We start from the raw sequence: 15,968 nt of genomic DNA on the forward strand, positions 1-15,968 counted from the left end.
AAATACTAAAATACATCTCAAAATACTAAGAAATGTATAATTACCTGTGGCTCAAAACCCATGTCAAACATTCTGTCTGCTTCATCTAAAACAACATACGTCACCCTCCGAAGATTTGTGACTCGGCCTAAGAGGAGAAAAAAATAAAGACAAGAAAAAACGCTAAGAATCTGTCATACTTCATTTTATGACCACCAAGAACTTTAAAAAAACTGTAAAGGGAACTAAAATGCCTGACATAACCAAAGGGGTAGATTAGGTATCTTTAACAGTGAAAAATATTTTGATCTATAATGTCTTAATCTAATGGCAAATACTTCCTGACAATGGGTATATGAGGCCCTTTTATTTTGTCAAACTCGTCCTTTGCATACCATCATAGGGCCTGAAGAACCTGTAAAATTCAGAAAACAGCCCTCTCCAAAACACATCATAAAACTAAGACTGAGATGAAGCATCGAGCCACATCAGCCATTATCTGACAGCATCACCTAGGAAAAAACATATTAGAGATTACAGCGTATGTGTGGAAGGCAAGTTCCAGTGCTAACTATTTCAGGCGTAGAAGACAATTTTTTAATATTATTTTAAAACATAACTTTGAGGTAGTTAGTAATTTCTAATAGACAAGTAAAAACATTAATGAGAAACTAATCAAGATCAAAAGGTAACTAATATATTACTCAAAAAGATTAAATACCAAATGTGTTACATAAATATATCTGTATATTTCTATACAAACATACCAATCCAATTTTATTAAGTGCTCCTACTGGCTTAAGTAAATACAACGGACTTCTTAATTAGTAAAAACGAAATATATATACAGGAAATCCTTTCTTAAGAATTCAAGTATTTCTATCAGTGTTGAATTAGTCACCTGGCAAAAACATCTATAAAATGTTATTAAAGATAAACCAAAAGGATAGAAAACGGGAAAAGACACAATTAAGTTGAATTTCAGGAAGAGAATTAATGTAGCATTGAGAAAAAAAAACCACACCAAGGGATTAATTAAATCAGCATTCAATTCAAAACTTCATATGCTACATAAACACAAAACACTTATCAATTTCAGTATCAATTTGCTAACTACATACAGAATTAGAATTGGTTTTGTACAGAAATTCAAGCAGAATGCTATAGAAACATGCATTACTCACAATTTTTCATGTACTACCTTATGCATATACTGAATACTGTTATAGAAACTTTCAAAAATATTTCATTCAAAAAACTGAAGTGAGCTAACTGCTAATATTTAAGTATTAAACAGTAACATTTGCAGCCCCAATTAATTTGATAAGGTTGGGAACAGCATTAAATCACCTACCTTTGATGGTTTAAGTCTCGGAAGCCCAGTTCTAAATCTTGACGGGCCTTTCTCCACAGAAGTTAAATAATGTCAATAGTTTAGTAACAGTTTTGATAGGTAGAATTTAAAAATGCACAAAACATGCAATATTTACAAAAGAAAAAATTCTTGAAGCTGCAATATTTTAAACAGTATTGTAAGAAAATATTATGTCCTCTGGCAGAAAAACACCCACCAACACCCAAGTTTTATAATACATGCTAGTTCCCCACCCTTTCATAAGCAAAGATAGACCAAAAAATGGATGAAGAATCAGTGTATGTACTAAAAAGACCAAATGGAGTCAGTATTGAAAAGAATTTTTAAATTTCAAAAATATTAACACAAAAAATAGACTTATTACAATACATTTTTAAGATATTACAGCCTTAAGAAGAAAAATAGAAACCTATTGGTGGTTTCTTATACATGCTTTAACAAAAATGTTCAGAATTCAAAAACTGAAGGAAAGAAAACAAAAAAATACTGACTTACCACTGTTAGCTGCTAACATGTCAATCATTCGACCAGGTGTACAAACAATAATTTCAGCACCTCTTTTGAGTTCAGCAATCTAACAAAAAAATTAAGATGAAATTTTATAGTCTATTTATCATTAGTACTTATTTTAACAGATCTCAAAAATATTCTATCAGTCTGGTTTACCCTCCAAAGCCTCCACTTAATTCCTTCAGATACTGGAGTATTACTAAGTAAGAGTGGCAAGATCAAATTTTGCCACATTTTGAAATCAATGAACGTCAAAGATTTTAAAAATTTTTAATTTGGTACTCTCTTTCAAAACCAAGAAAGGTAAAAGGGCAGTAAATAAAATTATTATACAAACGTTTTGCAAATTGAGGGCTGCCAAATCAGGACATTAATTCATAAATTAAAATCACTATGTTTTTAAATATCAGACATAGTAGCCATCAGGAAACGTGTGACTTCTATATAATATAAATATATATAATATAAATATATCAAGTTCTATAGTAAAATGTATTTCTTACTACAGGCTTTGGTCCAAAAATACTGACATAAACATAAAAATTTATCTAAGTTCAAATATTTAAATTAGTGAAATGCTTTAAACCATTTTCTTGCACTGAACAAAAAAGGAAAAAAACCAACCAAAACCACTACCACCAAGGTGATTCTGACTCATAGAACTAACTCTACAAAGTACACCACCCCATATGGTCTGCATGGTCACAAATCTTCCTGGAAGCAAACTCCCATACCCTCAGGGGATTACAAAAACATACACTTTAACACTAGTACTAAGAAAGGATTTTCTTGTTATAACTTCAGATAATATCAATTTATCCCAACTGCTAATTTATTAAAAACTGAGGAGAGTGAAATAAAACATGCTTTTTAAAATTTTTTATTGTCTAAAAGCTTATTTGATCCACATGATAAAGATTCTAGAGTAAGAACCAATTTGAGATTATCTAGTCATATTTCAGATGAAGCTGAGATCCACAAAGCATGTCACATCACTAAATAACAGCAACAGCAGAATATAAATCCATGAATCCTAACCTTCAGATGAAAAACTAATGGGTGCTCTGGTGGCCTTTGCACCGCCAAGCAAAAGGCAGAAAGATGGGCAATCTCCTCTTCAGCAATTTACGGCCTCTGATAACCTGCTGGACAGTCAGCTATGAGTTGGTTCTGCCTCAATAGTACTCAACAATCACTTTTTTTTTTTTAAATCATTATGTGTGCCATCAAATCTGATCCAACTGGCACAGGAGGAGACTGCCCCTCCTTTTCCAGTGGTGCATCTGGTGGATTCAAACCACACGCCTTTGGAATTGCAGCAGTTTCTTGCCACTAGGTCACTAGAGCTCTTTTAACAATCACCTTTTCATGAGTGCCCCTGTTCCATTCCATCACTCTTTACATTCAGGTTTGGCTGTCTCTGGAAATTAAATGCCAGTGGAACATCGATGTCAGCTGTCATCTAGCTAGCCTGCATACAATGGAACAGAATATTGCTGGGTCCTATGCTGTTCTCATGATAAAGAGTGGACCAGACTATTTTGATTCAAAAAGTTCTCAATGGGGAGCTCTGGTGGTCTAGTGGTAAGGAGCTGCAACTACAATCCCAGAGGTGCACGGTTCGAATCCACCAGATGCTCTGCCGGGGAAGGAGGGACAATCTCCTCCTGTACCAGTCAGATCTGATTTGACGGTACACTCACACAAAAATAATAAAAAGTTCTCAATGGTTGATTTTCAGGACATAGCCAAGACTTTCTCTGCAATCCATTTTCTTCTGAAACTTGTTCTGCACAATCTTTAGCATCATGGAAACACACAAGCCCATGTTGAAAGTCCCAAGTGCACTGTCCAAGACCAAACCCAGACTTCCCACACAAAAGGCAAGAATCCTCCCACTGTACAACCAATGCCCTAGAAGCTGACAACAAACTAGTAAACTAGGTGTCATCAAGTGAATTTCAACGCATGGAGATCTCCTATGGGTCAGAATAGAAGTAGGATCCACAGAGCTTTTCTCTCTAAAGGCACTTTAAATCAATGGTTTCTACATGTACAATTTGGGGACATTAATAGAGTTTTCAATGGCAGATTTTCAGAAGTATGTTAACTAGGCCTTTCTTCTAAGACACTTCTGGTCAAGTTGTTGTTTGTACCATCAAGTCAGAACTGATTCATCACTGACCTCCAGCAGATTTTCAGAGGTTGTAAATCAACCAAGGAGGACACTGCCCATTCTTCTCTCATGGATCAACTGGTGGATTCAAAGCATCTGCCTTGAGGTTGGTGGCACAATTTCTTGCCCCTTACCCACCAGAGCTCCCTGGGTAAAGTAAAACCCTAACTTTTTGGTTAGCAGCTGAGAGGATTAATTGTAGGACCTAAAAAAAATCCCCTTTTCCCTTCTTGTGGATAAAACAAAACATCCTTTGTATATTGTTCTTTAAGGACACTTGGAGCTCTGGTGACCTTGTGATAGGAAGCTGTGCTGGCATGCAGTTCACATTCTCTTGGTGCTCTTCAGGAGAAAAACGTGCAACTCCTATCATGTGATTGACTGCCTCTGATAATAAGCAGGAGTGTCAGATATGAGTCAATGGCAAATAACAACAAAAACAACAAAAGACACTTGGAGAAATGACAAAGAGAGTAAGTTTTTTAAATCTTGCTTTTAAAATGCAGATGAAACTCTGATATTAATGCATTCAATTCATGCTCACTCTTTAAAAATGTTAGTATATACTACTGTTATGTGCCATCAAACTGGAACCAACTCATAGCTGACCTTTCTTCCAGCAGGTTTTCAAAGGTTGTAAACTACAGAGGAGGGGAAAGCCCATCTTTCTCCCAGCTGGAATATTGTAACTACTTACCACTTGGCCACCAGAACTCCCTTAGCATAGACTAGAGAACAAAAATGCTGGTTTTAAGGTGAACCTGTCCACACATTAACTTAATAATTTAGTCAATTTACTTAACCTTTCTGAACAGTATTAATTCATTCATAAAATGAAGGAATTCATTCTCAGACCAGAGAAGTGAGATAATGGAATGGCTGAGCCAACTACTAACATAAAAATGATGAGAACATTTTTAAATACAGATGGCATCAACATAACTCATTTTTATTATTTCCACACTTCATTTATTTTTAAATGTTAGAATCACCCACTATTAAGCACACAAAAATGAAAATTTAAAAATCACTTTTACATGATTAAATGATTTGAGAAAAGAAAAATGTAATGTTTTCTTAACTACCTGTTCACTGATTCCTGTTCCTCCATAAACACAGACCACTCTAAGTCCCAACGTCTTTGAAAACTTCTTACATTCTTTAGTAATCTGTAGAGCCAGCTCTCGAGTAGGTGTCATAATGACAGCTGAAAAGATAGATATGTCAAAAGCCTAACCAACAAAATTCTTGAGAGGCTTTTAATGTGTGAAATTTTAGGTTTGCAAGGTAATTCAGGTCTCTTAGACTAATTTTTGTTTTTGCTTTAATTCACTTTTAGAATCTCTGAAACTATTTCAAATATTTTTTAACAGCAGAGTGGCACTGAAAGATAATTCTAACTAGAGTTTTAAGTACATACCACAGGGAAATAAATGACTATTAAACACTTCACTTAAACCCCCAACAACACTTGGTTGAATAAAACATCAACAGCTCTCAACGGCAAATCACAGAGCAAGGAAAATCAAGTGACTCACTGTGCTGCAGAAGCCATACCGCTGCTTCCAGAAACAACCTAGATCTGAGGAGTACACACAGGAGAAATATACTGTCCCCTCTGTTTCCAAGTGAGGAACTGAAGAACTTTTCAAAGCCCTACTCATGTATGCAGAAGAAATCTCTGACAAAATGAATGAAGAAAGTGGAATCTGAAGACTTAATAACCCTCCACGAAATGCTGGCACGGTATTCAAGGCAAAAAACCCAACCCCAATAAAACCAAAATAACCTAGGAAAATAGGTTATCATCCATGTTGAGTTTTAGATAAACTGATATTGGGTTAAGAACAAACCTCAACATAAATAAACAGATAGATGCACAAGGAGTCTACCTGCCAAGTCAGAGAGTTTAAAAACTGATCTGTGCCAGGAGAGGCTGTTTTTGTACTTCTGAGATGTCACTCCAGAGCTCTGAAGATTCTGACTTCACCTGCTGGTAAGGGGAAATGAGCCCCAAAGTGCCAAATTGATAGAGGAAATGGACATAAAGACATCTCTTTTGTCACACTTAAGAACAATATATAATAGCTGGCCTTTCCGGTTAACTGATAACAATACTGTTATTTGAGAAAATAATTTAAAGAAAGGAATTGTACCTATTGGCCCCTCTCCTTCTTCTAAAGATCTCTGATCCATGATGTGTCTAAACATGGGTAACAGGAAAGCAATGGTCTTTCCACTTCCTGTCTTGGCAATACCAATCAAATCTCGCCCAGACATTATGGCAGGAATTGCTTGGGTCTGGATAGGTGTGGGCTTTTCATAACCATGTCTAAAAAGAAAAAAAAAAAAGGACAAGATTTGAGACCTCTAGGGACCTCAGATTCCCATTAAACAGGTTTTCTGAAAATGCAGCAATAAAAAGAATGAAATACAAGTAAATGCTATAATGCCTAAGAACCTGGGAAACATTAAGTGAAATGAGCCAGTGACAACAGCCTACATATTGTATGAACTCGCTAATATGAAATTCCCAGAACAAACCTACAGAAACAGAAAGTAGTTTACTGGTTAGTCAGGAAGAAGAAGGGGAAAGACTTTATTGCTAATGGACAAAGGACTCTTCGGGTATGATGAAAATTAATGTTAAAATATGATGACAATGCCCGACTATACCTAAAGAGGACCATCTGAATAGATGTTAAGAGCATACAGTTTATAGGAAGCTCTGGTGGCCTAGTGGCAAGCAGCTGCACTGCCATCCCAGACGTATGTGGTTCGAATCCACCACATGCTCTGCTGGTGAAGGAGGGGCAATCTCCTCCTGTACCAGCCAGATCCAATTGGATGGTACACACACACAAAAATAACTTTTTTTAAAAAAGAGTATACAGTTTAAGAGGGCAAACTCTATCGTATATAAATTATAAGTCAATCAAACTATTACATTAAAAGTGAAAGCATTAATTCAGGAAAATATCTGTGTGAATGGACTGTTAGATAGAGCAATCACATCAAAATGAAATTCAACATCCATCAAGTAGAATCCAACTCATGGTGAAACTATAGGGCAGAGTAGAATAGCTCAACAGAGTGTCTGAGATTGTACATCTTTAAAGGAGGAGACAGCCTCATCCTCCTGCAGTGGACTGGCTGGCACACTGGAACCTGAGCCCTTTCAATTTGAATCCAACTCTTAACACATTGTACCGATAGGGCTTCTCACTGAATATCAAAACATGAACAATCACCACATACTTACTTTTTGAGGGAATTTAAGATTTTCATGGAAATTCCACACTGGACCCAAGATTTAATAGGCTTGGGGCAACCTTTTCCTTTGACTGTAATTCCCTCCATTTCCAATCGAAACACATTCACTTCTACAAAACAAAATCCAGGTGAAAAACTATTACATATTGTTCTACAGGTGCCTTCCACTTTTCAGTTGGAAATGGTACGGTTAAGAATCATTAACTTTGTTTCTAATGCTATCAAAGATAATTCCATAAAAAGTTATAGCAAGAAGCAATAAATTGCTTCTCAGAAAAACCCCAAACATAGACAATGAAAAAAAAATGCTGTTGTAACTAAAATGAATAGAGCAATCTGAGTAATTTGCTTTTTGTTTTATCTTCAATTGCAACAGGAATAACAGAACAACTGATAAGAAACATTTCTTCTTCAAGTAAGTTATCTAACATGATCCTTACTCTATAAATAGTACACAAAAATTTTCAACCCTAAAATTTTCAAGCATATGAGTAAAATTAAGTTTTGTCTAGGTTTCTAGTATATCCATTAACACCCTAATTCCTCACTGCCTGATTTTTGCAGACAATGGTCCCATTTTGTTGACTTCTGAACATCCAGCCCCCTCTCTACTGGTTTAACCCAAGTAAATCAGCAAATTCTCCTTATTATCCTTCAATGTAAAGGTCTATTCACATTGCCCCCACCCTCGACCCCGGGAAAATTACATTTATCTTTCTCTGTTCTCTCTATAAATTAATAAGATTTTTACCCTCTTGAGACATTTTTGCCAGTTCTGGAACTTCAACATAGAAATTTTTTCTAAATGGCTCATATTCAATTTTTCCATGATCTACTGGCTCTAGAAGTTTTCTCTGTTTTGTCTGATAGCCTGTAAGAGCTGTCTGTAGATCCACTTCTTCCTCTTCTGAAGAATACTATGAAGGGAAAGAAAAAGAAACTCACGAGTTAAGAGTACATTACTATTTTTCCCTTATCAGAAGTAGTATTGTTACATTTTTTTATCATTTCTCCATCTATTTTTTTTTAATTTTAATTGAGATTTTAAGGAAAGTTTATAGAGAACCTGGATTTCCATTCATTCACTGATGCACATTTTCTTCCCTACCTACCCCTCAGTTTGCTTTTCTCTTTGAAAAATTGCTGCACAGTATTGTTAAATTTTAAAATACTTCTTCCCTAGAAACTAGATTATCTTTTTACTTTGTAAAACATACTTCTTGACTCAAAAGATTTTAGTCCTGTTCTACCCTATTGATTGTGACCCAAGGAAACTCCATAGCAGAGTAGATCTGCCCTAAGGGTTTCTAAGGCTGGAGAGCAGACTGCCACATCCTTCTCCTATGGAGCAGCTACTGGGATGAAACCATCCAACTTCCAGTTAGTAGCTAACATTTATCTACAGAGCTTACCAGGGGCCCCAATGCTCCATCTCACCATTTCATACTCACATCAAATAATATTCACCACTTTTAATGAAAATACAGAGTTCCTGAGAATTCTGTTCTTTTTAAGTTGCTTTTTCAGAAATCTATAATCTCAATATAAAACTAAAACAATAAAGTAATTTTCAGTGATAGCGTTAATAAAGATTTTGTATAATAAGCTATAGTTCTTCCATCTTTACAGCACACAGTAATGGGAAGAAATTTCAATCCTATCAGTTTATTTCATCTCTTTCTATTATGTGCCTGAGGTATGCTGATAAAAAGTAAGGTATGGTAAAGAGCCAGAGAATATTCTATTAACTGGGTATTTTATAACACTATTGAGAACACAAAGTATTCCCTTCTAATAATATTTCACTAAACAAATACTAAAGCTTTCTAATAAATATGTCTAAGAATATAACATGAACAAAGTAAAAACAAATAAAGACTCACCTCCATTGCATCCTGGTCATTCTCCATGAGTTCACCTTTCTTCTTATCAGAATCCACAACTGCTTTTTTGGTAGTTACAACAGTGACGACTTTTGTTACAGTTGGTCCAGACTTCTAGAAAAAAAGGAGATATAAAATGTTTTGCCAAACTAAAGCATAATAATAACTCTAATAAATTAACTTCGTTACTAGTGACAACTTAGTTAACCCAAAGCTTTTCATTAATGAAAGCTCTTCTTTCCTTACTATTAGGTGTAAATGTGTATGAAACATAACTGCTTTGTATTTTTTAGTATATGCACATATTATACAATTTATTATAACTATGTATAAATATGACTATTATGTTTTACAATAACACTAAATGATATTTTTCACTTATACACCCAGCCTCACTATTGCAGGACTTTGACAAATCAAACAAAATAAGAGAAGTGAATCAAACACTTGTTTAACTTAGAAAATAGAAATTTGTATGAAGGAATACTCCTGGAAATAATTCTCTATATGATTAAACTGACAATAGCAACTTGCAAGGCTAGATGAGAAACTTTAGGGGAGACTGAGTGCATTAACAATAACAAAATAATCTGGAAAAGACTATTGAGAAAGATGGTACTGCTGGAAGAATGTGACCAGTGTCCATGAAATGCATGTGTAGAAATGATGAAGTGCTGTATGTTTTGTTGTATACAATTTAGCCAAAAAGGGGGGGGGAGAGAATCAACTAAAGATCATGCTCTTATTTTTAATTTACAAAAACATAAGAAACAGAACAACAAGTTTATTTTTATCATTTCTCAGAGGACATAAATGTTATAAAATAAAAAGTATGAGTATCAGGAGCATGAATGATACTAGTGTTAGACTTACTGAGAAGGTAACACTTAAGAATAAAGTGAACACACCATCAACAAACGAATGGCTAGAGAAGCTGTGGTATATTCGCACAATGGAATACTATGCTGCATTAAAAAACAAGGAACTCATGCAATATTATTCAAAATGGTTGACTCTGGAGAACATTATGCTGAGTGAAATATCCCAGTCACAAAAGGACAAATATTACATGATGCCACTGTTGTAGAATGGGACTGTCCTTGGGGTTGGGGAGAGACTGAGTAAGATGGGTTCAATAATGTATACTGCACTGAAACAGAGGAGGGAGAAAACTGTTTAAAAGAGATACATAACTAGGTATTTCTGTCATCACAGGAGACTAGAGCGAGGGCTACATGGTGGAGGGGACCTGGGGGAGGGTTTGTAAAACAATGAAAGAATCTTTTCTTTTACTTTTCCATAATTTTTGGACTCATGTACTTATAACTTGTTAGTCAAATTTGTGTCTTCTAGGTTGCAACACCCCCATGATACATCTTCAAGGATATGAACATGTACGGCCAAGCACAATCAATAAGAGTGCATCTAAATTCCAAAATCAATCTCCATAATAGTCTATGTGTTTCCTACTGCCAAAGGGGCCCTTTAGAGTAGTGAGAGAAGATCTTCACCCTGAAACCCACAGCGTCCCTTTTCAGCAGGAAGTAGCTAAGAGAATACACCATCCCCTTTTCCTTATGACTCAGGGTGAAGTCTCTCTCAGGGAGGAGTGATAGGGAATGGCAAAGGACACACTGACAAAGAAGATTAATCAGAACTGGCTTTGACAAGCACTGTGGCATTTGGACAAGAACAAACTGGGAGGAGGGTAGAGAGAACAGTGCAACAATGAATGAATGGAAACCCAAAATCTCTGTAAATGTTTATGAAAATTAATAAAATATAATTATAGAAAAAAAAAGAATAAAGTGAACACAAAGAAGTGAGGACGAGAATACTGAGCAAAAGAAGGTGGTGTGGAGACTCATTTACAACTTAAATGCATTTGTTTCTCTTGTACATAGAAAAAAGATTTTCATTTCTGAGACAGAAAAAACTAATCTTTTAAAGTCATGCAAGTCAGTATGAAGACAATGGAACACTGACTTCAAGTTCTCTATGCAGAAGTAACATTTTTAAAAAATAAAGTAAGAAGAGAAAATTGCACACCTTTTCATTTCCTCCGCCACCTTTTACACTTCTCATGTTAAACTTCTTTACTTCCTCTTTCACTTCTTCCATGTAAGCATCTAATGGATCTAACTCTTCACCCTCCATTTCATTTCCTTCTTTTTCAGCTTCTGCAGGATCGTCTTCATCATCTAAAATAACAAAATATACTTCTTTTGAACATACATCTCAAAAGAAATGATTCCACAATCAGGTGATGCCCCATCACTCCAACCTTTACTCTCACACCTAAATGTGGTACTCCTTTGAAAGTACCATATGCCACAGTTCAATGCTCATCTGTCAAAGTTTTTACATTTTTACAAGAACTTTTAGAATAGGTAATAAGTAAAATAGAGGAAATTAAGACAATAGGATTTATGTGACTCAATTGAAAAAAGACAGAGGATGAATGTGTCTAAAAAGACCCAATTTTAAATTTACAATTAGATGGCTAAAAACAGAACTAAGAACTTTTTCATTTAAATGCATTTTCATTTATTTTTCAAGAATCACACAGAAAAAATCAATTCACTACTCGTAATTCTACACAATCTATTATTTTTAAATAACTGACATACTATGAGCACATATAGATAATATACATTTATCTATTTAAATCACTCTGTATTCATAGAGAATAGCAAAACCCCATTTCCTAGAAAAATCCACAATCATCCACTTCTACTAACTCTCAAACAATCAAAATAAGATGCAGAAGAAAATGTTTCTCTTCAGGACCGGAAAGCATCCCCTGAATTTATTTTCATTACTAAAACACACACTGGCATTAGAAAAAATTCTAAAGAGATATTTACTAATTGAACCCATGCTATTATTATGTGTCACTGAGCTGGAACCAACTCATTGCTGACGCTGACCCTCTAGCAGATTTTCAGAGGCTGTAAATCTCTGTCTCACAGAAGGGCTTGAGGATTTAAACCACACATTTTTGAGTTGGTAGTTCAACTCTTTATCACTAAGCCACTGGAGCTCCCCAGCACCGAGCCCATAAGGACCCTCAATTGCCTATTTTTAAGGCAAAATATTAAATCTTTATAAAACACTATTCTACAACTTAAATTTTAATATAAATACAAAAAGCAAGAATTTAAAAGCCTAATACGAAATATTAACCATAATTCTAGAATATACTACATGATCTGCTACACAGGCCAACAAAAAATATACCATCATCATCTTCTAAACTCCATTTTTTCCCTTGCTTCATCTCTTCAATTTCCTTTTTCAGTTCCCCTATATTTTCCATAGCCTTTTTACGTTGCTCTTCTCGCCATTTTTCTACTCGCTCTTTTCGCTTTCTCATTTCTTCTTCCAGCTTATTCTGGTCAAAGTTCTTTAAAAGAAAGAGATTAAAAAGAAAAATACTAAAACAGAGATTAAGACATTCCATACGTTATTCAAGAAAGTGCTCCAAATTATAAAAAAGGATCAAGAGCTATATATATGTTTGTAGATAATACATTTCATAGACCATAAAGCTCTGTAAACATATCTATGACTATTATCAAAATAAAATCACAACAACCAAAAGAAAAAAAATCCTCAACTATGAATAACAGATTTCAATTAGCTAAATTTCTTAAGATAAATATGTACACATGAATTTACTTTTTTCCTCAAAATAAAACACACCAAGTTTTCTAGATATTCACAGTGTACCAAGATTACCCCAATTAAATGTAATCATTGTATAAGTGAAAGCAACAAAAATTATTTATCAACAAACTAAAAAGTTTAGTCTTTGCACTCTCTAGGTCTAAATTTTCTAAAAATACTGTTATGTGCCATCAAGTAGGAATCAACTCATAGTTGACGCTAGAGTAGGTTTTCAGAAGCTGTAAACCATACTGAAGAAGACTGCCCATCTTTCTCTCACAGAGCAGCTGGTTAATTCAAATAGCCTGCCTTTTGAGTTGGCAGTGCAACTTTTTCTCATAGCTTACCAGGTAACTTTTAAACCTCAATCAACGCTCTTAAGAGGAAAAAGTAAATCATTATCATGCCCATGATCAGGGATGAAAGCATTGTTTGAAAATTAAGCCCATACTGTGTTTTTGTAAGGTGTTGGTCAGTTAGCTCTGATTCATAGAAATCCTATGTACAGGGAGTAGTATGTTGGGGAGCTAATCAAAAGAATTTATCTTTTTGCTAAAATATTTTTCTGGTCACTCTGGGGGAAAAGATGGACAGTCTGGCAAGGTCTCTTTATCTGGATCAGAAAAGGAAGAAAATTTAAAAAAAAAAAGCTCTTGTTTTATTATGTTCCACTGAGTCAGAACAGACTCACTGCTGACCCTTCAGCAGGTCTTGAGGCTGTCTACTGTACAGGAGAAAACTGGCCAGCTTTCTCCTGTGGAGTCACTGGTGAATTTGAACCACCAAAAGGTGCTGCCTTTGGGTTAGCCAAACAACTTCCTACAGAACAGATGAACTGGAAACAAAAAAAAGGAAAAACCTACTCCCATCAAGTCCACTCACTCATACAGCCCCTCCATCAGGTTCCCAATCCTGTAAATCTTTACAGACATATGTTGCCCATCTTTATCTCGTGAAGCAACTGGTGGATTTGAAATGTCCACCTTTTAGTGAGCAGCAGCCCAACAAGTTACCCTAACACCACCAGGGTTACACCACATACATGAATTCAGTATTATTTATAATTGAAGATGGAAATAAATGAAAAAATCCATCAAAGCTGATCCCTGTAACTAGTTTCTAAAGAACATGAGAATAAAATCTGGGTATGTATATATCCAAAACAAAAAGTGAGAACAAGGTATTTTGTAATTTTAGAATACCTTATGGTAGACAGCACATATATTGCTATTTATTATTCCTGACACTTATACATTGATAAAGTAATAGTTTTTTGATAAGTAATAATTTTTAAAATGAACAAAAACACTGTTTATTATGGGTATTACTACATTCCTAACTAAAAGCAGTCACTATAAATACACATGTTTTTTTTTTTGGTTTTTTTTTTCAGGATAGAACTGAGATAAACCCTTTATTTATTTATGCATCTCCATTTTGTTTAAAACAACAACAACGTCCTCATTCGAACCGAGAGCCTTCCCCTTGCCCTCTCTTGGGCTGCTGTTGTTTTGTTCTGTCCACTTGGCTCTGACTGCTGGCGATGCCACGTGCACAGAGTAGTATAAATACACATGTAAATTTTCTGAGAAATCTTTTTATAGTTAACTATTATTTCACCCCTGTATCAGTCATTACTGATTTAAAAGTAAATGTATTACATTGATAAAAACCCAGAATTTGACATCCTATAAATAAGTTTATAAGATTGTTTATAAGGAAGTAAACATACACCGGCATCTTTTTCTTTTTCATCCTCCTTGTCATCTTTGTCTTTTTTCTTCTCTTTTGAACTTTCTCCACTATCTGTTTTTTCTTTGGACCTAGATCTACCAAAAAGATAAAGAAGAAAGAAATGATCTACCAGTACAAAATTTATTTACTTTTATAGATTGATATACTTGTATAGATTTGAATTTTCCTCTTGGAGAAAATAAACTTCCAAGAGCAGACTACATTTGTACAATCCATTAAAAAGATCTCAAAAATAAAACAATCTCAACAACAGTAATGACATTATTAAACTATACGAAAATTCTCCCACAAAAAAAAATCAGAAATATAAACATAATGACAAAATATAGTGAAAAAAATAATAGACACACACATCAAGATTTTAATATTCCACAAAATAATTATGTGTGTACATATCTGTGTATAATTTAAAATTTCAAAAGATTATATACATACACCACAAGATAAACAACCCAATTGAAAATGGGCACAGGATATGAACAGATACTTCACCGAAGAAGACATTCACATGGCCAATAAACACATGTAGAAATGTTCAAAATCCCTAGCTCTAAGAGAGATGCAAATCAAAACAACTATGAAATATCATCTCACTCCAGTAAGAATAGCAAAATTTAACAGAAAAGCAAACAACAAATGCTGGTGAGCTTATGGAGAAACTCGAACCCTTATTCACTGTTGGTAGAAGTGTAAAATGGTGCAACCACTATGGAAGGCTGTATGGCACTTTCTCAAAAAGTTGCAAATAGAAATACCATTTGACCCAGCAATTCCACTACTGGGAATTTACTCTCAAGAAAACAAAAAGTTGCAAATAGAAATACCATTTGACCCAGCAATTCCACTACTGGGAATTTACTCTCAAGAAAACATAACTGCCATGCAAGCATATATATATGCACACCCATGTTTATTGCGACTTTGTTCATAATAGCTAAGAGTTCGAAACAACCCAAGTGCCCATCAACAAAGAAATGGATAGGGGAGCTCTGGTATATTCACACAATGGAATACTATGCAGCACTGAAAAACAAGGAACTTATGAAATATTATGCAAAATGGATGACCCTGGAGGACACTATGCTGAGTGAAATATCTCAGTCACAAAAGGACAAATATTGCATAGGGCCATTGTTGTAAAATGGACTGACATCAGGGTTGAGGGAAGACAGAAAACGAGGCAGAATGATGTATATTGCATTAAAACAGATGAGGGGGAGAAGTGTTTAAAAGGAACATATGAATGTGTATTCTTGTCATTACAGAAGTCCAGAGTGAAGGCTGCATAGTGGAGTGTATTTGGGGGGGGGGGGGGAGTGCATAACAACGAAAGAGTTCTTTTTCTTTT

The 15,968-nt window shown here is 34.8% G+C and overlaps 1 protein-coding gene across 1 annotated transcript in view; it reads right to left on the reverse strand.

Moving 5' to 3' along the window:
* The window catches only part of DDX46 (DEAD (Asp-Glu-Ala-Asp) box polypeptide 46), a 70,138-nt gene that overhangs the window by 35,490 nt on the left and 18,680 nt on the right, over positions 1-15,968 (reverse strand). The window contains exons 4-13 of the mRNA XM_006888058.1: positions 14,598-14,694; positions 12,437-12,602; positions 11,246-11,397; positions 9,197-9,310; positions 8,065-8,230; positions 7,303-7,423; positions 6,197-6,372; positions 5,126-5,247; positions 1,850-1,928; positions 45-127 (exon numbers count right to left, since the gene is read on the reverse strand). Coding sequence (XP_006888120.1) covers positions 45-127; positions 1,850-1,928; positions 5,126-5,247; positions 6,197-6,372; positions 7,303-7,423; positions 8,065-8,230; positions 9,197-9,310; positions 11,246-11,397; positions 12,437-12,602; positions 14,598-14,694 — 1,276 coding nt within the window. The remainder of the gene's footprint in view (positions 1-44; positions 128-1,849; positions 1,929-5,125; positions 5,248-6,196; positions 6,373-7,302; positions 7,424-8,064; positions 8,231-9,196; positions 9,311-11,245; positions 11,398-12,436; positions 12,603-14,597; positions 14,695-15,968) is intronic.

The sequence above is a fragment of the Elephantulus edwardii genome, unplaced genomic scaffold (genome assembly GCF_000299155.1).
Source record: "Elephantulus edwardii isolate Elephantulus edwardi_28Jun2011 unplaced genomic scaffold, EleEdw1.0 scaffold00064, whole genome shotgun sequence".
NCBI lineage: Eukaryota > Metazoa > Chordata > Mammalia > Macroscelidea > Macroscelididae > Elephantulus > Elephantulus edwardii.